Genomic DNA, 22,152 nt, shown 5'->3' on the forward strand with positions numbered 1-22,152 from the left:
TCTGGCGTAGTCAGTAGATCCCTCTTGTCAATGCAACAGCAGGCACTCAACAATCAAATCACTTCAAGTTGTACTGATTCAAAGGAAATCGACTCAATAGTTAATTTTAACTATTAAGTAGGTATTCTTTATTAGCAGCGCTGGTTGCACGGGGGATCGCTCCACCTATCGTGCACACCGTTAGGCTTTAGTGTACAGACTAAATACAGAGCGTTCATGTATATGCATTAGATTTCCGAGAAACACGTTACATATTCATCCTTTTTCCGAGAAGTCATTAACATATTATAATGTTCGTTACGCATGCGTGTTAAGGCCTCTGGTGGTCTTTCGGACGTCCTCTGGTGGTCTTCGCTAGTCTTCCTCACGGTGTCCGCTATTTGACCTTTCTCTTAAGGCATGCGCAGTGTGGGTCATCCCAGGTGGTTTATCTCTTTCCTCCCAGTTAGCTGACCCTGGCCAGTTTTAATCACGAAGCTCAGCAGAACTCAAGGTTTCTTATCTCTTTGTGCCTACTGTTAACAAAGCTCAAGGTTTTCTTACATACCAAAGGGTTTAAACTTGCCTAGGCAAACATAAATCAAGGGATACAAAGATACAAAACACAAAAACAGGATGAAAGGACACCACCACAGTCAGTAGATTACACATACAGGCCTCAATTATTAACAATTAATATAATTGTTTATAACAGTCTCTTGAGTCTCCACATCATTCCCCCCTTTTCTTTATACCTTTGCAAATTCTTTTGCAATCATATAATTCCGTTATTTTCAAGAGACCGAGCGAAATATTTCCCAGTTTCTACTTGATGTTTAATTTTATTCCGCTTCCAATTCTCATAGCTCTCGGTGGTGTTCTGGCTACACCACATGAAACACTTAAGCATTACGCATACTATTATCCCTAAGGCTATGAGAATTATAAATGTTATGAATATTTGCTTTAACCATTTAAAGTTCGGTAGCCATGAGGTTAATTTATCCCATAATTCCTGAAACCCCCATGAAGTGTCATCCTTTGCTATTTCATGTAGTATTTTGGTCTGTTTCCAAATTTCTTCTAAGTCAGTGGATATCCTTCCACTTTGATCCACATACATGCAACAACTCGTGTTTATAACTGTGCATACTCCACCCTGAGAGGCCAATAATAGATCTAATGCCATTCTATTTTGTTGTACAATTTGAGATAAACTGGATATCTCCAATTGTTGGGCTTTTATTACATCAATTGTTTTGTTTTCAAGATTCTCTATTACTGCTGAAATATTAACTATGGCTTTTTCTAGCTCACTTACTCCCAACCATGGAAGGAACCATCGGACAAAGCTGTGAAAGGCAGTAGGTCTCCTTACTAAAGGATTTTCAACTTCTCGTCTAAACCTGTGAAAGTGTGTTCGCACCCATCCTTTTGGTGGAGAACTGTGTATAGTCATATTCGGTACTACAGCTCCCAGAGTACATGTTCCCATCCAATTCTTTGGTAAAACTTTCCGGGCAGTGTCATTGCATAGCCAGTACCATCCTTTTCCCTCTGGCACTGGCCATGCTGTAGTATTAACGGAAGTTGAAGTTCCAATATCTATAGTTTTATTACAAACTGTGTGATTCCCTACATACGTCCCATTAACGCAGTCAAGTTTTCCGAGTCCTTTAGGTGGATTACACCTCTGTACACACGTGCAATAAGGCTCCTGGGCCTTAGGACTAGTTATTTCTAATTTCTGAACTTCGTCATTGCCAGTATACCATGTGGTACTTTCCCAAAGAGTGGCCCAGGAGTGGTTACTTGGTATCGGGATGCCAATCAGCGAGATCCCTTTTCCACCATATTCTGGCATGTGAGTACATATCCAACAATCAGTTCTGTTCAGAATTTGGGAAACGTTTTGTGTCAAGGAGAAATGTGAGTTCGAGTTCCACCGAGCTTCATTTGGACCAAGTAGTAACTCAGTTATTATCATGATCTGGAAAATCGCAGACCTGTGGGTCCTGTAGAGGTGACCGTCCATGGCCTCTCAGGTGCTTTCTTCACTCTCGAATAGTGAATCCAAGCCGGCTGTTCCTTGATCTTAATGGCAGTGAAGGTCGTCAGTAACACTTGATAGGGGCCATCCCATTTCTCCTCCAGGGGTTGTCCTGAAAAGATCTTTACATATACATAGTCACCTGGTTTAAAGGGATGAATTGGTTGATCTAATCCTCTAGCCCTGGTTCCCAAAATCTGTTTATTTATATTTTCTAATTGTTTTTGGAGGGATATCATATAGTCATACAAATGTCCTGTACCTAGTTGGGTTAAATCCTCCCCTGTAAATTGGAACTGATATGGTCTTCCATACAATATTTCAAAGGGACTTAGGTTTTCCTTGGTTTTTGGTTTTACTCTTATTCTAAGTAACGCCAGGGGGAGAGATTGGGGCCAGGTTAGATTGGCCTCCTGACCAATTTTCGCTATTTGTTGTTTAATTAAATGATTCATTTTTTCAACCTGTCCGCTTGCTTGAGGCCTATATGGGGTATGTAGTTGCCAATCTATCTTCAAAGTTTTGCTCACCTGCTGTACTACTTTGGCACAAAAATGAGGGCCTCGATCGGAAGATATTGTTGCTGGAATTCCAAAACGAGGAATGATTTCATTCAACAATACCTTAGTTACTTCCCTTGCTTTGTTTGTTCGGCAGGGGAAGGCCTCTGGCCAGCCTGAAAATGTGTCAGCCATGACTAACAAGTATCGGTACCCCCCTTTTCTTGGGAGTTCCGAAAAATCAATTTGCCACTGTTGTCCTGGATAATTCCCTTTACCAATTATTCCTAACTTTACTTTATTCGCCACATTAGGGTCATTACGTAAACAAATTTCACACTGTTGAGATATTTGTTTCACCATTGTATACAGATTGCGTCCTATTAATTTCTGATTTAAGCTCTTGTACAAGGTATCTGCTCCCCAATGCGTCTTATTGTGTTCAGTTAAAACTGTTGTCCATATTAAATTGGATGGTATTACTATACGATTATCCGCTAAACGAACCCATCCATCTGACTCTATTTTACCTTCCAGATCTTCAATTAATTTTAGATCTTCTTTTGAATAATTTGGTTTTTGATTTGTACTTACAGTTTGGATTTTACCGTCTGGTATTAAGGATAATGTTTCTGCTTCCGCTTCTTCTGCCACCCGCCTAGCCTCATAATCTGCCAGTCGATTTTCAATTTCTGGATCTGTGTTTCCTTTCTGATGTCCTCGACAATGCATGATAGCTACCTTTTCTGGTTGCTTTACAGCCTCTAATAGCTTTAAGATTTCTTCTGCATGTTTTATTTGTTTTCCTTGAGCAGTTAGCAATCCTCGTTCTTTCCAAATTGCACCGTGAGCATGAACTACTCCAAATGCATATTTAGAATCTGTCCAAATGTTAATCTTTTTACCTTTTGCCAATTCCAATGCTCGGGTGAGGGCAATTATCTCCGCCTTCTGGGCTGAAGTCCCAGGAGGTAAAGACTTAGATTCGATTACCTGTTGGGTGGTTGTGATTGCGTATCCTGCTTTACGTTGTCCCTGCTTTATAAAACTACTCCCGTCGGTATACCAGGAGTTTTCAGCATCCTCCAGAGGTTCTTCTTTGAGGTCTGGTCGACTGGAATATATAGCTTCTACTGTTTCTATGCAATCATGTGTCACTGGTTCATTCAGAGTCCCACTAAGAAAAGAGGCTGGATTGACAATGTTAGTAACCACAATTTCTACATCATCTTGTTCTATCAACACTGCTTGGTACTTTAAGAATCTCTGGGGCGAGAGCCAATGGCTTCCTTTTTGTTCCAAGACCGTTGAAACTGTATGAGAGACCAGCACTGTTATTTTCTGTCCCATGGTAAACTTTCGGGCTTCTTGAATATTGATAACAACTGCTGCGACAGCTCGAAGGCAACCAGGCCATCCTCTGCTCACCTCGTCCAGCTGTTTGGAGAAATAAGCTACTGCCCGTTTATAGGGACCAAGTCTTTGTGCTAGTACTCCCAAGGCTATTCCTTGTCTTTCATGAGAAAACAGCCAAAATGGTTTTGAAACATCCGGCAGTCCAAGAGCAGGAGCTCTCATTAACTCTCGTTTGAGCTGTTTAAATGCATTTCGTGTTTCTCCAGTCCAAATTAATTTTGACTGGTTTTTCTTTATCAGCTCATATAATGGCTTTACCAATAATCCATAATTATGTATCCAAAGGCGACACCAACCTGTCATCCCTAAGAAGGTCCGCAGCTCTTTCACCGTCTGGGGTTCCGGAGTTTGGCAAATGGCCTCTTTTCGTTCAGTCCCAAGTTCCCGTTGTCCTCCCGAGATTACGAGTCCCAAGTAGGTCACGTGTTGCTGGACTAATTGAGCTTTCTGTTGAGAGACTCGATATCCACTCAAACCCAAAAAATTAAGAAGATTCACAGTCCATTGAATACAACTTTCTCTGGTTTCAGTAGCTATTAAGAGATCATCTACATACTGTAACAAAACCCCTTCATTATCCGGAGGTACCCAAGTTTCAAGTTCTTTTGCCAGTTGATTTCCAAAAATAGTGGGGCTATTTTTAAACCCTTGTGGTAATACTGTCCATGTTAACTGAGTTCTTCTTCCAGTTTCAGGATTTTCCCATTCAAAAGCAAACAAATTCTGGCTTTCTGTGGCTAGGGTCAGGCAAAAAAAAGCATCCTTCAAATCCAGTACGGTAAACCAAACTTGGTTATCTTTTAGTTTTGTTAACAAAGTGTATGGGTTTGCAACTACTGGATGTATATCTTCAGTAATCTTATTTACAGCTCTCAGATCTTGGACTAACCTATAACTTTTTCCATCTGCCTTTTTAACTGGCAGTATGGGGGTATTGTATTCTGATTCACATTCAATTAATATTTTATACTGTAGGAACCTATCGATTATTTCCTTTTCTGTCATCCAATTTCAGGGGGTATTGTTTAATTTTTACTGGCTCTGCTCCTGGTTTTAGTTTAATTACTATGGGGGCTGCATTTTTAGCTTTTCCCGGAACCTCGGAGGCCCAGACTCCAGGATATACCTGATCAACGATTTCTGGAGGCACTTCAAACTTTGGTTTAGTTTGTATTAATGCTAAACTTAGAATGTTAATTAGCTGGTCCTCCTTGATTTTCAATTTCATTTTTCCTTTTTCAAAAACAATTTCTGCTTCCAATTGTTCTAGCAAATCGCGGCCCAACAAGGATTTCGGAGATCCGGGCAAATACAGAAATTTATGTATTCCCATTTGTTTACCTAATTTATATTTAAGCGGTTTTAGAAAATAAGCCTTTTTCTGCTGGCCAGTAGCTCCCATTACAGTCACAAACTCTTCATCCTCCGGTATCAGCTTTTGATTTAACACTGAATAGGACGCCCCCGTATCTACAAGAAAATCCACCTCTTGTTCTATTTTCCCTAGCTTAATTTTAACCAGCGGATCCGCTAGGGTGGATTCCCCCGGTCCCCCTCATTGACCAGAGGCGATATTGGCTACAACAGCCTGTGCTCCACTCAGCTTGGGACATTGTCCTTTCCAGTGACCTATTTCTTTACAATAAGCACATTGATCTGACCTTAGGGGCTGGCGCGAGCCTCCCCTCCTTCCAGTTCCCCGACCCCTCCCACGAAGGGAGTTATCCTGTCTTCCCAGCGCGGCTACTGTAGCTGCGGCAATAGCCGTTCTCATTTTTCGTCTCTCCTCCCCTTCTCTATTCCGATACGTTCTCCAGGCCTCTTCTATCAACTTTTCTAAATCCCTTATCTCTGTCTCTTTTAATTTCTGAAGTTTCCTTCTTATATCCTCTGAGGATTGTCCCAAGAACAAAGAGACTAGCTGCTGTTTCCCTACCTCAGAAACAGGGTCTAATGTAGTATATTTCCGCATTGCTGCTCTTAACCGGTCAAGAAACTCTGTGGGAGTTTCAGTCTGACCTTGTTTTACTGCGTACAAGCTTGACCAGTTAACTGCTTTCGGTACTGCATTCTCGATACCAATTTTTATCCATTCTTGATATTTTTTCAATAATCGGTAATCATGGTTATCATTAGGGTCCCAATTGGGGTCGGTTCTCGGTATGTGGTTATCTACTACACCGGGTAAAACCCCAGCAGTTATTTGAATTTGCACTTGAGTTCGTGCATTCTTTATTATTAATTGTTTTTCAGTCTCAGTTAAGGCATCCAACATTAAATCGATGTCCTTCCAATCTGGGTCTTGATTTTTAACAATCAGCTCGAATCTTTTGGCAACTCCTTCGGGGTCGTCTCGGTATTCTTTTACTACTTCTCTCCATGAATCCAAATCATTCATTGTAAATGGTATCTTAATTCTAGTGGGGCCAGTAACCCCCACCGCTTGTCTCAGAGGAGCCTGAATAATAGGGCCCATCTTACTTCGAGTACGGGCCGTTATAGGTGTGAAACCTAAATCTTTTGTTTTTGTATTTTCCTCAGGTTCCTCCGCACCCGCATCCTCAATGGAATTTCCCTCTGAGGATGGTGGAGGTAATACAGAAAGAGAGAGATCGAGGTCCTCTTCCATCCTTTCTTCATTTTTCTTTAATTTTATACACCTTTGTCCTATACTACATGCTGAGCAACATCTTTTCATTTTTCCCGTACTCTTTCTTTGCTCTTTTTCTATCGCTAGCACGAGAGGGTCTTGTGGGGCCAAATTAATGCCACATTTCTTCTGCCAGTCTGAATGATTTCTTAAAGTGAAAAACATATCTGCATACATTACTTCATCCCATTTTCCCTCTCGTCTCAAAAATAGCATCAATTGCAACAAAGTATTGTAGTTTAGTGTCCCATTCAAGGGCCATTTTTCATCATCATCTAATTTATATAAGGGCCACCATTGATTACAATATTTTATCAGAGTTTTTCTATCCACATTCCCACCTGGGGGTCCCCCAATTTCCTTCCAATGTGCTAGGATACAACCTAAGGGGCTCTTTTTCAGTATTCCACCGCTCTGCTTACCTCCCATATTACTTGCTCTGATTTTTACCTTCCCAACCACAAATTATTCCTGCTATATACGTGACTCTCTCTCTTTTGTCCCAGGAAGCCCAGACCCGACACTTAGGGCATTCAATATCCTTTCCACAATCTATTTGTAGCTTTTGTTTACACCACATACACTCTAGGATATATACGGGTTTACACTCATTTCCTGGATGCAGAAGACACCATTCAAATACCCACATTTATAGAATACACCAGACAGGGAACTTCTTCCAACAACAACAACACAAGGTTAATAAAATAACCAAGCTCAAAGTTATAACTATAATAATAATGTATAAGTTCACGTCCCAAATCATCAGTAAATCAATCACACTTCATTCATCTCCGGTCGTACCTCCTACGGAGATACGAGTCTGCGGATCGGAACTTCACACACACTTTGCAGCTGCCTCTCACTCACCCAAGCATTCAATTCACCGTTTACTCGATTTTATCACAATTTTGACTCAAAACTCACGATGATCTCCGCAATCCGTTTCCAATCCAATAGTCGTTTACCACATTCAGTTAGCCAAAAGGTCTGAAACAAAGCTAAACCAGAAACCAAAATACATGTATGGGCACTAAACCAAAAGCACGCAAAGTGCACAACAGCATACAGAGTATACTGCAACAAAATGTCCAGACACGTATTAAACCAAAACCAAAGGTATACCAAGAGCATCAACTACCTGGCATACGCCATCCTGCATAAGTAAATCTTATGACTTATGGACAGCCCAAATGACCGGTCCCCAACTAATAATTTAAAGAATACCTTTTATTCTTTCCGATGGTGTTCTTGTCTGCTCCCGCAGTGATCCGAGTGAGGCGAGGAGCCCCTCCGGGAAAATCCCGGGGGTACCCTAGGGAGTCCTGTTCTCAGCGGGTCCTGCAGCCGAGCAGAGAATGTCCCACCTGGGTCGCCAGATTGATTCAAAGGAAATCGACTCAATAGTTAATTTTAACTATTAAGTAGGTATTCTTTATTAGCAGCGCTGGTTGCACGGGGGATCGCTCCACCTATCGTGCACACCGTTAGGCTTTAGTGTACAGACTAAATACAGAGCGTTCATGTATATGCATTAGATTTCCGAGAAACACGTTACATATTCATCCTTTTTCCGAGAAGTCATTAACATATTATAATGTTCGTTATGCATGCGTGTTAAGGCCTCTGGTGGTCTTTCGGACGTCCTCTGGTGGTCTTCGCTAGTCTTCCTCACGGTGTCCGCTATTTGACCTTTCTCTTAAGGCATGCGCAGTGTGGGTCATCCCAGGTGGTTTATCTCTTTCCTCCCAGTTAGCTGACCCTGGCCAGTTTTAATCACGAAGCTCAGCAGAACTCAAGGTTTCTTATCTCTTTGTGCCTACTGTTAACAAAGCTCAAGGTTTTCTTACATACCAAAGGGTTTAAACTTGCCTAGGCAAACATAAATCAAGGGATACAAAGATACAAAACACAAAAACAGGATGAAAGGACACCACCACAGTCAGTAGATTACACATACAGGCCTCAATTATTAACAATTAATATAATTGTTTATAACAGTCTCTTGAGTCTCCACATCAGTACCCTGAACCTGTAACAGTGGAAGTCAAGTCAGCTCTGGGGCCCATGGACAGTTCGAGAACTGTGGGTGTGCAGGGAATGGATGTTTAAAGGCACCTGCCAATGATCCAATAGACACAGGGTTTGGATCACGTATTATTTGACCTTCTCTCAAAATGGGGATATATTAGTTTTTAATCTTATCAAAGTGCCTGTGAAAACCAAGTGACAGCTAAGGCTGCACAGTACAGAAGTTAAGTCCTATGTCTGACCTTTCTCGGAGGGGCTGAGGAATCATGTCCTTAGGCATCTCTTCAGAATCTGTCTTCCACCACGTATGGACAGAATATTAATAGCTGCACCCTGGGCTGTGGGCATCCTGGTATCTACAACATCAACACCAACTGCTCTTGCTGTTATTTCATTTAACAAGACCACAGATAGGCAGTTTAATGCAGTGGGGGGAAAGGGAAAAAAAAAAAAAGAAGAAAAAGAAATTGTGATGCAGGGCAAGTAGGTGAGTGAGATAATGAAGCCCAGACAGAAAAAGCAGGAAAGCCCCCTTAGTGCGCAAGAGAAGAAAAAACAAAAGGAAAGAGAAAACGGTGCGTGGAAGAAAAACTGCATGGAAGTGAAATAAAGACTGAAAGAAGTGGATGGAAGAGTCAACCCATCAGAGAAGACAGACATCAATTATCTGTCTCACCTCTACACTGTTTTTATTTACTCTTAGCATCTGACAAGTCAGGTTCGTACTTCTCATCCATCTCCTACCTATGTATTTAGGTGTGATATAGCACACTCCTCCACAACCAGCCAGATCTCGCAGAAGACTTCACGGGACATTCTGAGGACAATTTCATTTCAAGAGTGACTCTCGATGCCTCAAACTCCTACTCCAAAGGGATGCTGTGCTATTTGTCTCTCTGCAGTATTTAATAGGGGCTTTAAAGGTGCAGGATTTTAAGTGCTCCCTTTAAAAACATGCATCTTTCTCAACAAAAGAAAGTCTTGTTGCTGTTTTTATTCACGCCAATCTTGCCAAGATTGCTGTTAACTTCATGAGAAAAGCATGCTCATAAATGCATACAACAAAGTCGTCAAAACTGTTTTTAACTGCATTTGTTGAAAAATTAAGCAAATGAAAAGGCTCAGAGACACAGGAAAACATCATTGTCTATCAATAACAAAAGCTCAATACAGCCATTTTCTTGGGAATCCATAGATTTTTAACTTTCTATTAACATGACAGAGATGACGATACAGATTTCCTCAAAAAATAAACGAGACACAAGGACCTTGCATGTAATTTAAAAAGAGGAGATGGCATATATCTTTTCAGCCTCTGGCTGCAGCTTCCAAATTACTGTCCCAAAACATCTGTAACCTTCATGCGTTCTCATCCTCTTCCACAATTACATCTTATCACGTGGGGAGGTTTTGAATTTTTGCAACAGCTATATTGAGTAAATCAGTTATAAACAGACATGCTATAGATACTCCAAGCCGATAGCTAATCATGATTTTTAGTCTTTCAAGCAAATAGGACAACTTAAAATGGCAAACATTGCTCTATCTACCCATCCATAAATCAGGAGTGACAATAGCAGATTATTACTCATTCACTCAGAGCATTTGTTTGGCCCTGAGAGAACTGGCTTTATTCCAAGAGCTGGCAAACATTGGTTAATATACATGTAAATGTTTTATTTCTCTCAGAGTAGGCAATTTCACAAAATGAAATACCAAATTAAAGACGACCCTAGTTTTTCTGCCGATGCCTGTCTCAGATGCAGTGCTGCTGAAAGCCTTTGCAAGCTTTTTCATACCAACTCAACAGGGAAAGAGCCATCTTTTCTTTTGAGAGTGAGACAATGTCACTGTGGAAACACGAAAGCTTTCATATAAATATCAATCACTGAAGTTGTCCTGGAGTTAAGTGGATGGAGACTGGCTTATATAAGGTTGCAGTACTGACTTGGTAATAGTGAGATGTACTGAAATGGTTTTGCAAACACTGCTCCAAACAGGCTGTTACTCAATACAAGAGCTGCGGTGCCAGAAGTAGATTCAGCGACCCCAATATTTAATCTGAGGGTAATATAAAACAGCACTTCACTCCTAAGAGTGAAGAAGGAGCATTTTGTCCTTTGAATATCTGGTGCAAGTGTAAAGGAAAAGGAAAATGTTTTTTTCCTCAAAAACTGCCACTAATTTGAACTGGGAAGAAGAAGGGAGACTAAGAAAAGGGATGGAGGTTCAACACAGAGAGGCAAACAAACCAAATATCTGGACAGAAAACCAGGCAGTGGTTTAACAGAACCTCTTACTAACCAGTCCAGAACCTAAATAAATCTAAATTTAGATATAGATCTATATCTATTTTTTAATCTAAATAAAGTCAAGCATAATGTACCCATACTCTTAAGCATGGACCCTCCAAAAACCAAGAGAATCAACAAGGACATTCTGTGCATTTGAGGGAGGACTCTGAGAACCATCTTTTTCCTACAAAGGACCAGAGATATCAGAAGATTTCTAGATCTACTTACTCCTGTGATACAGGCCATCAACCATTGCTTACCCCTCTGTCCAACAGAGAAGTGAGATTTTTTTTTTCATGAATTAACCGAGCCTTGAAACTGGAACTACAACCACAAAGCAGATTGTGGTTGGGGAGGGAGAGAAGGGGAAGGGAGAAGCATACCCTTTTATCTACTGTACTGTACCATAGGTGTCATCTCACTTTACCTGAGGGCACGCTAAAGGTTCAGTCAACTGGAGATGCTAGCAACAGATCAGAATTGTTCATAAACCTCTAGACGGAAATGATACAATATTAATATATTTCAGAATAGAAAGTTTAGCGTAAAATAAAATAAGGTAGAAAGCATTGGCTAAGATCACAGTACCTTGATGGAACCCAAGAGCAAACGGTGTACAGCACTTAAAAAAACAACCATCAGGACAGCTGCAGTCAAAATTCACCTCCTTCAAGTGAAAGGAAAGATGGAAGATGAACAAATGTCGATGGGAAGCAACAACTACCAACAGAAGACACCTTCAAAAGATACAGGGCTATGTACGTTTGGCAAGAGGTGATGAGAAGTTCAGTTCCCATCTGGCAACCTGTCTCAGTTGCTACTACAGTGCTCCACAGGTTTCAGCCAGGTCTCTGCATGGACATGAACATCCATGGATATGAAATGGACAGCAGCAGATCTGTATTTTATGGAGATAAATACAAAGACTGCTGGCATTAGAATTGCTCTTCCTCACATTCCCCATTTTAACAGGAAAACAATTTAGACTTTACAGGCTACTACATTAACCAAAGTTACTTTTGAAATCTTTTTGATATTTACTTCCCAAAATTATATGGATTTTTTTTTTAACCTGCAGAAAATGTACAGAGATGATTACCACTGGAGCAAGCACACTGTCTAGTACTTCACAATACTTTGCTTTGAACCTTGAACCTAATGCTGCACTTTTCAGTGCTGCTTTCACACAAAGCATACTCTCCCTCCTCTTGTATGCTACTGCTTACATGACACGTTTAGATCTCACAAGGAAATGTGCTGAATGGAAGGGCGACACAACAGAACAAGACAGTGCCAGGTTCAGCACTGAAAAGGATTTTAAAATTTATTACACTGTATCACTTTGTCGCTCAATGTTATATGTGGCTGAAATGAATACACATGCCTGGCAGAACTGCAAGAGAACGCGCCTCTATAAAAGGTGACAGCAGTATTACCAGATAAGCCACCAGTTAGACATCACTGATTACCACACTGGACAGAGATTTTAACTCATCTAGAGAGCAGACAGCTAATCGGATTTCTTAATGGGCTTCTCTCAGTTTCACTGGGGCTGATGCATACTGCATATAGGATTTGAAAAGAGATTTTTCCTGAAATAGCACATACCGCTACTACAGCATTCTATTATCATCTTGGCTTATGCTTATAAAAAGTACTAGATGGAAAGCCAGAAGTTACATGAACAGTCACTAACAGGTTAATCATTAAATTCAAGCTATGCCAGGGCAGCAGCAAAGCTGACCTCTTGCATAAATTGAGCTTGGATAAAGGTAGCATTGATTTTCCTAAAGAGGTTTCATTACCTAACTCTGGATTTGTGATTTCTTTTGAGAGTATGAAGTTAAGAGTTAATCTAAATTTACTGTTTCTTTTCTACCCAAACCGAAACCAACCCATTTAAAATGCAGACAATATGATAGACCTCCCTCCCTTTCATTGTTCTCTCCCCTCTGAGAGAAACTGAACTTCACAGGACTTCAAACCTCAGGGGAAGAAAAACCAACAAAAAACCCAACAAAACCAAAAACCTTAAAAAAAAAAAAGTTCATCTTTATTCTACAAGCTTTTCTTCCAGCACTGAAAATCCAGTGCACGTTTTCTCCCAACTACATTTATCTCTATATTGTTCTTAACGCTTTCCTAGAAAGGAGTTTCTTTAGCACGCAAGTGAAAAACTTTAATTTGATGAAGGGATGGGGACTGTTTGGGGCTTAGTCAGTGAAAAGATACAAGGTAAACATTTGGACATGTTACATGACCCCAAGTCTTTCTGCCCTATTTTCTGCCTTCCAACTCTGATCTTCCCGTTTTCATTTTTTAGAAAGATATCAGAATGAAACACCTGACTATTACAAGCTGTACCATTAAACAGAAGAGTTACTTCTTTACCTCCCTCAAGTATGATAAGGATCATCCACAAAAGCAAAGTGATCCGAGTTTCCGATTTCCCACAGGTACTCTAAAATACTTACTGAACCATAGCAATTATGCCTGTGACAAATGGAGTGTCTTACGGACTCGGGGTTTCCTAACTTTCTGAAATTATTGTTTTGACTCGCTCACATCTCTGGAAAAGTGAAACTTACTTAGATAAGGTCTAAGAAAAAGCAAGGAAGATTAGAGAGACTAAGTTACTCAGGGGAAAAAAAAAGAAAAATGAAAAAAACAACCAAACAAGTACATATCTTTTATAAGAACAGGGATATAACTTCTTACTCTCCTATTCTGAAAGCCTTACTTCTTTCACAGTTAAGCAAAGTTTCCACAAAGAAGGCATCACTGATTGCATTCATTTGGAATTTTTATGTAAACAAGTGTTGGAATATGAAATGGAAAGCCAAACAAGGATAATTAAATCACAGGATATATACATCCCAGAACCTTGTATGTATCTCTTCAGAGAGCAGGAACAACAAAAAAAAATTTGACATGAAAAAGAAATAAAAGTAGACAAGAATGTGGAACCTGAAAGGCTTTTTTCTTAAGGTCCCTAATGTATTAAGAATTTATTATGAGGTGATGTTAGAACACCTGAATTTCAGAGAATTACTTCAGAGATGGCTCCTGTTGCAGCGGTTTCTGCTGGAATATTTTATTCTGGCTGTCAGCCAAATCTTTGCTATGCTGATGCCAAATAAATGATACCCAATTTCAACGACAGATGCTGTTGTGTTGACACATAATTGATACGTTTATATTCAGGGCTCCCTGGAATTCTGTAACAGCAACACTTTATTCGCAAGAAATACAACTGATGGCAGAATTCAAAGGGACTTGCACATAGCTGATACCGCTACACTGCTGGTATTTTGAGTCTGGAGGGAAAAGATCACTAACTATGCAGGATGGTCAGAAACAGTGGAGACCACAAATCTTCCAAGGCAATCGAAAATACGGAGAGATGGCCCAGCAGTAAAAGTTAACTGGCTCAGCCAGAAACCATCTTGCTCAGAGAAACAGGAAGCCTGAAAGTTTTCAACACAAGTTGCATATCCCTTTCCTGCAGAGCCTGTAACTGGGTAGGAGATGGAAGTCATAGAAATGCCACAGCATTGAAGCAACAGGTATGTCCATAATCTCCTTCTCTCTTTGACTTCCTTGGTTTCCTAAGCAGGAAACAGATTAGCAACCTTAAAAAAATATATTTAGCAGAGGTATGTTCCAAAGAAAACATTATATACCCCCTCCTTGCATGTTCACTCTCCTGTAGGTAACTTTAAATAAACTCTCATAAATAGTATTTACTTTGGAAATCAACTATATCCCTCCTCAAGCTTAACAAACCCTCAGCATCTACTATAATTCTTACAGGGGAAAAAAAAAAAAGCTGATGACATTACGATATATGCCTACAACCTAAATTTTGGGTTTAGTAACACTGCATCATATTATTTTCACACAATTAATAAAAACAGTCACAGAATGAAAATATTCAGAGAAAAATTCATACCTATTCATTTCACAAGAAAAAACCCAACAACAACTAAAATTTGGTACAGAAGACAGCAGCAAATAAACGCCATATATAGCAAAGTTTTCAGTCATTTATCCAGATAGTATATGTTGTTCAGCAAACATGCAATGTGGAATATCCTGCCATGATGCCTCTTTTTAATTAAAATAAGGTTAAGCTTAAAAATACTTTCGAATTGCATTATATGGGGATTATCAAATACATTTGAAGTTTACAAATGAAGAGGGATCACTACCGGAAAGTCTCTTCAACCCCTGGAAACCACACTTTGTTGACTGTTTCTTAAACTGTATTTTAGAACACTGATCACAGCCCAGAAAGCTTCCGCAGTGTAATACTCTTCTGCTGCTTGTGGGGCCTTATCTGGCTCTCAAATACTATCTGTGCTCCTCTGCTAGTACCACAGAAAAGATTTCATCCTCCAGTTACCTCTTTCCTTACATTATATGAAAAAGGGACTGAAAATACTGATGTTAATTCTTCAGACTCTGCACACTGCAGCTCTTTCCTTTAATTCTTCGTCTCCTGTGCTTCTAAGGGTTGCTAAGGCCAAAACTGTCAGAAGACCTCTCTTCACACTGAATTTCTCCTTCAGGAGTGCCCAGCACAGAGTATAAAGATAAAGTTATACAGGAAAAAAAAATGCATTTATCATCAAAACTTGTACCTCTCAAAACCTCAAAATTGTCATTTAGTTCAGCAACATGGGATATGTAAAATATCTAGGTTTATATCCTTGCAAAAGCACAAAGTAGTTGAAAAGGGCAAGGAAGTGTATTAAGTAGAAAAGCCTTAGGAGCCAGTGGGTTCTTTTCACTGTTGTGAGAGGCATTGGAAAGCCAATCTGTGCCAAGAAAACACATTCAGATATTAAAAAGTTAAGCACCAAGTGCACAGGTACCTTCTTCCAAAAACCCCAAACCAAAGCAACCACTACCACCAACAAAACAAAACAAACAAAAAACCCCCAAATAAACAAACAAAAAAAACCCCCACCCCCCAAAAACCAACACCCCCTCCCCAAAGTTTTTCAAAGTCACAACGGACAGCTGAGACTAACCTCCCACTGGCAGTTGGGCATCTCAGGAACATATACAGAGCATGAGGAAGGGAACATGAAAAAAACCAGCTAAGTTAGTTGTCAGCAGCTTTGATTTACCAGAACCAATCATGGGGTATGATGGGGTGGTACACCACAGACAGACCCAATCTTCCTCACTCCTGTTCAGAGAAGATCAGATGCAAACCAGCTCCAGTTCAAAAGCTGTAGTGATTGGTTAGACTGGTGCTGTGCCTAAGCTAAAAAAGGCCAGTCTCTCAGCACTGCATTTTAAATTGAGCACAGCACTGAAATAACAAAGCTAGAAGGCTTACAGAGAAGGTCCAACTCCTCTCTAATTATTTAAGAGTGTGGGCAGAGAAGCATAGGTCAGGCTGCAAGGCATTGTATAGCTACACCCTATCAGTATTAGGAGGGGCATAATTAGTCCAGGAGGAGATCAATGTTAAGACATACAGCCCAACCTGAATATTCCTGCTTGATATTGAATTTGCTCCGAAGATTTATTCCTACAGGTTTCTTTGGGTGTTTGGAACTCCCCTTGCTCCCCCTTAAGCACATGCTAAGTTTAATAACTTTCATTTTTAAAAAAATCATCATGTTCAATAGTAATAACCCATCCTGTTATTAGCAAAGACAAAGATTTGAAAAGTCAAATTGAGTCTCACTCCTACGTCTACTATTGGATTCTGCATTTTGTTCTGTTTGAACACAGAACAGAAAGGTCTCACTTTCTCCCACTCAGGCAGGCAGTGCTATAGCTGGAAGACATGGAAAAAAAACAATAAAATGATTGTATACAAATATTTCCATTTCTCTTCACCAAGTTATAATGTCATTTTTAAAAAAAGCACAAGTGTGTTTGTTGGAGATTATTGTACAATGAGTTAACATGCTAAATAAATTATCAACAGAAAGAAGTAAGTCAGCTTCAACTTTTAGAAATGTAAAAGACTTAGAAATAGTTCAGGCAATCAGATTTCAGAGCAAATCTCACTTTTACAGACACTGTTTCCTATCCTGTTAAATATTTCTCTTACCACTGTGGGAAAGACTTAAACAATGGAGGGAAACTGTCTAAGGCTTGCTCTGCAGACTGAAATAATCTCAATTCAGCAGCAAGAACCAGCATCAAGACTTCTGAGTAACGGTATCAAACCTAAATATTTAGGCAAGAAGTTGTCATACACCCCTTTCCTCCATGCTGAAGTCTGTCACCACAAGTAACTCCAAGTCTCCAAGCCTTCAAATGTACTTCACAGATTATAATAGTATAACTACGAGCCACTCCTTTAAACAGTTACCAATTCAGTAAACTTGAGTTTTTCTGATGCTATGCAGCATCCCTACCTAAACCCCTCAAGCCTATTAAGACAGATGTTTATCCTTCAGTTTCTGTCCTAAACTATGGTAGAGTTTAACTGTACGCTCCCCCATCCAAAGTAGGCTGCACCATGATGGTGGGTGTGGTGGGTTGATGGCAAGACCCAGCACAGTAAGTGTATTGGTTTCTAAGCAGACCTAAGTTTGCAAAACCAAACAACTACAGGTGAATTCCCTGAGCCTTTTTGTGGCATGGCTGCAGGCTCAGAGCCATATTTTATACTGGCACTAGTAAGGTCTAGTAAAAGGCTCTGGGATCTTGAATCTTACTTGTACGACAGCCATGTACCTAAGCTATGTTTGAGGGTGCACTTTTGTAACTAAAAGCTGCATGCTGCAGCTTCACCCGAACAATTCCTTATTTTTGTTATCCTTCTCGTTGGGTGTCAAAGTCGAGCATGAGATCTTTCATGATGCAACAACGCTATATAAAGTGTAAGATGCTATTGATTTCCAACTCCAGTAAGCAGCCATGCTAGGACAAACATTTTAGAGGCAAAGCACTCCAGTGAGTTTTAATAACAGATTTATACAGCACACCTCCTCTCCAGACCTGATACTAAGCACTACCACAGTCAGAGAACTCCTTTGCAAACACACAGACAAAGCCAAGGTGTCAAACAAAAACAAACTAACATTGGGTGAAAAAGCAGTGAGACCAATTTATAAACAGAAAGCAGTCTGAGGAGACTGATATACACCCTGAGGTTTGGTACATCCAAATCACGATTATCCATACCTCCAGCATGATACAAGGCCCAAAATCAACATGGCCTGAACACAAGGTTTTTATATTTAGCAATTAATAAGGCTCAAGGAGCCTTATTAAAGACCTTTATCAAAGAGCCCATCTGAAGGCAGGTAGTACTTCGAGCATTAAAGCCCCCCCAGCCACCTGCTCCGATTTAATTTTTTTCCAAGTTTACAATTATGCATCCACGGCTCTTCAACTACAACCGTAGTATATCTTTAGTCTTAATACATTTTTTTAGAGTTGCCTACGGCAAAAAAAAAAAAAAAAAAAAAAAAAAATCACAGCTACAGAAGTGCTTGTAAACAAAAGTACCAAGCCAATACACAACCCCAATCAAAATGGATTGGGTTTGTTACTGCCAGAGTCTAAGGGGTGCCCATATAAGTAAACATAAGGCCACATAATTCTGCGCTCCCCCCAACCCACCAGCTCATTTCAGCCTAGAGAAGTCATTTGTGCCTGCAGCAGGGCAGGCCACATTTCTACTCTTCATGTGACAAAGACACAAACACATTGGTTTAGGCAGGAACAGCTTTTGCACTGATGCTGCTCTTTATTTTCCACTCTTTTTGTGAAATACAGAGACAATTTCTGAGCAAAGCCTTTGGGGAAAGAGCTTTACTCAAAATCACTAGTCCTCTGTCTAGCACAATAAGAGCAGAGAATGCAAATTAGTTTCAATAAAAGCAGCTGGCAATCAATAAGAAAGGGCTGGTCTCCAAGAGCAAAACTGGTTCCTCTAAGGATAAGAGTTAAAAAGGGAAAAATATAAGAAGATGAATAAAGGAAGAACAAATGTAAACAACATGGGGGGGTGCACAGAAGGAGAAAAATCTAACGATGCAATTAAAAAAAAAAATCAGACAAACTGACAAAGAACAGCTGGGGGTAAAAAGGAAAGAAAAATACAGATAACTATAGTGCAAAGAAAAGGATCATTAGAAAGTCTAATGGAAAACATGTGCAATCCAAACAAGATAAAATAAAAATCATGAAAGGGAGCAGATAAGAGGCTAGCTGGCACTAAGGCTTAAGGCACCAGTCACAAGTTCACATTCTAGCCTGGTTCGCAGGCGTTGGTAAGTCTGATAATGAGTTTCAGCATTCCTGCTACTGCACATCTGGACATTTCACAAAACCTTGTACACTCATCTTCTCTGACCTTCTGCCACAACGCAGAAAGTCAATACCCACCTGAGTGGGCCAGAACCCACACACTCCGCATGCAGACTCCTTTTCCAAGTCCCTCTGCCTCAGGAAGTCCACAGGCACCCGCAAATGACTGAGAAAAGCCTAGCATTAACGTTACCACCTGTTTAAAGAAAAAAAATAATTCCTCAAGATTGATGCTTTCACTGAGTCTCCCTATTATTGTGTCTAATTTTTATAAGCCAGCTATAGAGAATACATTATAGTCACAGAAGCAGCCTTCCCTTGCAGCTGTTACAGATAGTACTTGATATAAAGGGGAAAATACAAGTATTTTGGCACTGTTAGCAACCTCCACTCAAAAGAAACCTAAAAATCAAGTGTCTTACATACTGCAAGTCAGTGTCACAAATCACTTACCCTCTGTCTTCCATCTACAAACCCAGCTCCAGTTTCTGGTTTTATCAACAGCCTCCACCAAATGCTTGGTTAACATGGAACCAAGATCCCTATCTTGCATATGTCTTTAATATTGCATATTAGCAAACAGGAAGGCAAGCAGTTACTTTGCTCACAAGCTTTGTAGCCCCAAAGAATCTCACCAGCAAACTACACAATGCAACTCCTTTGATCCCAAGAATGTAGCCCCCATCTTTAATAAAGTAGTTGCTTAATTAGTTCCTTAATTATACGAGATGGACAGTGGTGTTTTCTACACTCACATGAAACTGCAGGGGAAAGTCCTATCACTACACACTATTTATTTATATTAAGTTTTCACCAGCATGCTGGTGGACTAGACAGAGAAGTCTCTGCCAAGTTGCTAATATACTTAAAATTATGCTTATACTTTCAGAACTTTAATACAGAATAATTCGATTGGGGCATGCCCTACTCTGAGAAATTCTGAGACTTCTAATGACAGAAGTGGTCAGAAACTTCTAGGCACACTGACATCTAAAAGCACAGAGCTCCCATTTTGAGGAGAGAAAGAAGTGACTAACTTTGCAACTAAAAAGGGCATACAAGAAATCAAAGGAAGCAGGATGGAGAAGACAAAAAAAAAAAAACCACCACCCTGAAACTAAACTAGTGGTAGGGCAAAAGACAACAAAGAGAATATTATCACACATTCTCATCCCCCTCAAGATACAGGTGTGCGTAAAGGGCTCACAAATATCTGATCTCTGGCTGTGTGCCACATTCAATATACAAAGCCTGCTTCCTCTATTGCCTACGGCAATTATTTTAGGGTTTGTCTTACAAAGTAAAAATCTCTCTCTCAAAAAAAAAAAAAAAAAAAAAAAGCGGGGGGGAGGCAGCCTGCACTGTTGCCGAGTTTTACATAGACACCCTCGTGGCCTGCCACTGCTGCTAAGACAATCACAGCATTTTAACAGCACATTTCCCTAAGGTAGCAAGCAGTTAAGACCTTTATATACTGAAAGAGATGCCCTTCCACATTAGCATGGCCTATTAGCCACAAACAGGATTAAGAGCTCAGCAAATCCTCACAGAGCCCACATCTGTCAACGTAACTCTTTCCCATAATGGGCAGAAAGCAAGGTAACTTCTCAGCTTTACAGAGCACTTACTGGAAAGCTGATACTGCAATAATTAAAAAAACCAAACCAAAACAAAAAGGGAGCAAGACAGAACAGCACAATCACAGAGACCCCTCAGGATCTCTTAGCTTGAGAAAAAATGCCACCTGGTTACAGAACTTGTGGTCTTACAGACCAGCCCTGCCATTGCTCTGGTGGCCCTGTACAGCAATCGGCCTTAGGGGGTTCTCCAGAAAAGACAACACCCAAGATCTCTTTGCGGGAAGTTTCTCCAAGCATGATAGGATTTCCATAATCAGTCAAAAAACAGAGACATCCAGATTGGCATGCAACAGAAGTTGCTACTGGACATGGACATCAATCCACCCATAGAAGCTTCTTGCAGTGCATGATGGACAAACTAGTACGGAGACAGAGATAATTTTATCCTGGAGCACCTGGACCAAAGTAGTTGAATCAAGAGATGCCACGTCCATTTTCTAAGGGCTCAGATGGCTTTGGGAGTAGCCGGGGCACAGCTGTAATAGTAAAAGCAAAACCCAGCCCAATTCAGCAGAGACTTAATGCTCAGTTCTCTCAAACCCTGATATCACTGTAAAAGATCAATGTTTCTCTCTCTAGCGCAGTCCCCATGACACCAGTGCTACCTGCTGAATCAGGGCAGGTCTCCTGTGACTCTTCATGGATAAATTCTTTCAGCTCCTCTACACCACTGCTTCTTGGTAGCGCACACACCATTGGGAAAAGCCTTGTTGGGCTTCAAAGTAACAGGCAAGGGAGAAAGATGATGGAGGAGGAAAATTTGTAACAAAAACAAACAAGAAAACTGCATGACATTACACACAAAGTGCCATGGCCAAAAGATTTAGTTTATGATCTATCTACTGTCCCATAAGCCAGCTCATATCACCTAATCAGCATGTACATCTTATACATATGCAAAAGCATTTCACTGTCTATTTAATGCATGGAAAAACACAATTAGATTTTTAAAAAAACCCTGAGATTATTTTGCTAGCATACGGATATAGCAGCAATCAGCGAGGGAACAGTCCACTCTTACTGTCACTGTACACACCTCCAAAAAAGCAGCAACAAACCACTGGTCAGCTAGGGAGCGTGACTTAGGGTTGTCACCTCGCACAGGGCAATTTCCATGCAAGTCTGACGCTCTAGGGTAGCTTCAAAGCTCAGGTGGTGTTCCACAGACAGGAGGTGTGGGCATGCGGCCACTGCTAAATATGTCTCACACAAAGCAGTTGCGTCAGTCTGTGAACACCAGTCACATTGCAAAAGGGTGTTATGTGTGCTAAGGACTCCCTAGAAGGACGGCTTTCCGATGACC

General features: G+C 40.4%; 2 protein-coding genes across 8 annotated transcripts in view; both read right to left on the reverse strand.

Moving 5' to 3' along the window:
* The window catches only part of SMCO4 (single-pass membrane protein with coiled-coil domains 4), a 38,264-nt gene that overhangs the window by 14,097 nt on the left and 2,015 nt on the right, over positions 1–22,152 (reverse strand). Inside the window, exon 1 of one of the 7 annotated variants that reach the window (XM_052812956.1) lies at positions 15,957–16,140. The exons of the other annotated variants lie outside the window; for them this stretch is intronic. The gene's annotated coding sequence lies outside the window, so the exon portion shown is untranslated. Of the gene's footprint in view, positions 1–15,956; positions 16,141–22,152 lie in introns of those variants that run through there. 7 annotated transcript variants of the gene reach the window in all.
* Positions 1,962–21,545, reverse strand: LOC128153585 (uncharacterized). The gene is made up of 5 exons (XM_052813059.1): positions 21,390–21,545; positions 19,288–19,405; positions 5,659–6,120; positions 3,523–4,943; positions 1,962–2,151 (listed from the first exon to the last, which is right to left on the reverse strand). The coding sequence occupies exons 1-5, from the start codon at positions 21,543–21,545 to the stop codon at positions 1,963–1,965; spliced, it is 2,346 nt and encodes a 781-aa protein (XP_052669019.1). The 3' UTR covers position 1,962.

This window comes from Harpia harpyja, chromosome 17 (assembly GCF_026419915.1).
Source record: "Harpia harpyja isolate bHarHar1 chromosome 17, bHarHar1 primary haplotype, whole genome shotgun sequence".
NCBI lineage: Eukaryota > Metazoa > Chordata > Aves > Accipitriformes > Accipitridae > Harpia > Harpia harpyja.

Coding starts and splice junctions, on each gene's coding strand:
- LOC128153585 (XM_052813059.1), bottom strand. CDS start 21,545: ATGGTGTGTGCGCTACCAAGAAGCAGTGGTGTAGAGGAGCTGAAAGAA. Junction 6,121..19,287: donor GTGGGTTCTGGCCCACTCAG/GTGGGTATTGAC, acceptor TACCCGGTGTAG/TAGATAACCACATACCGAGA. Junction 4,944..5,658: donor AAGACAGGATAACTCCCTTC/GTGGGAGGGGTC, acceptor ATTGGATGACAG/AAAAGGAAATAATCGATAGG.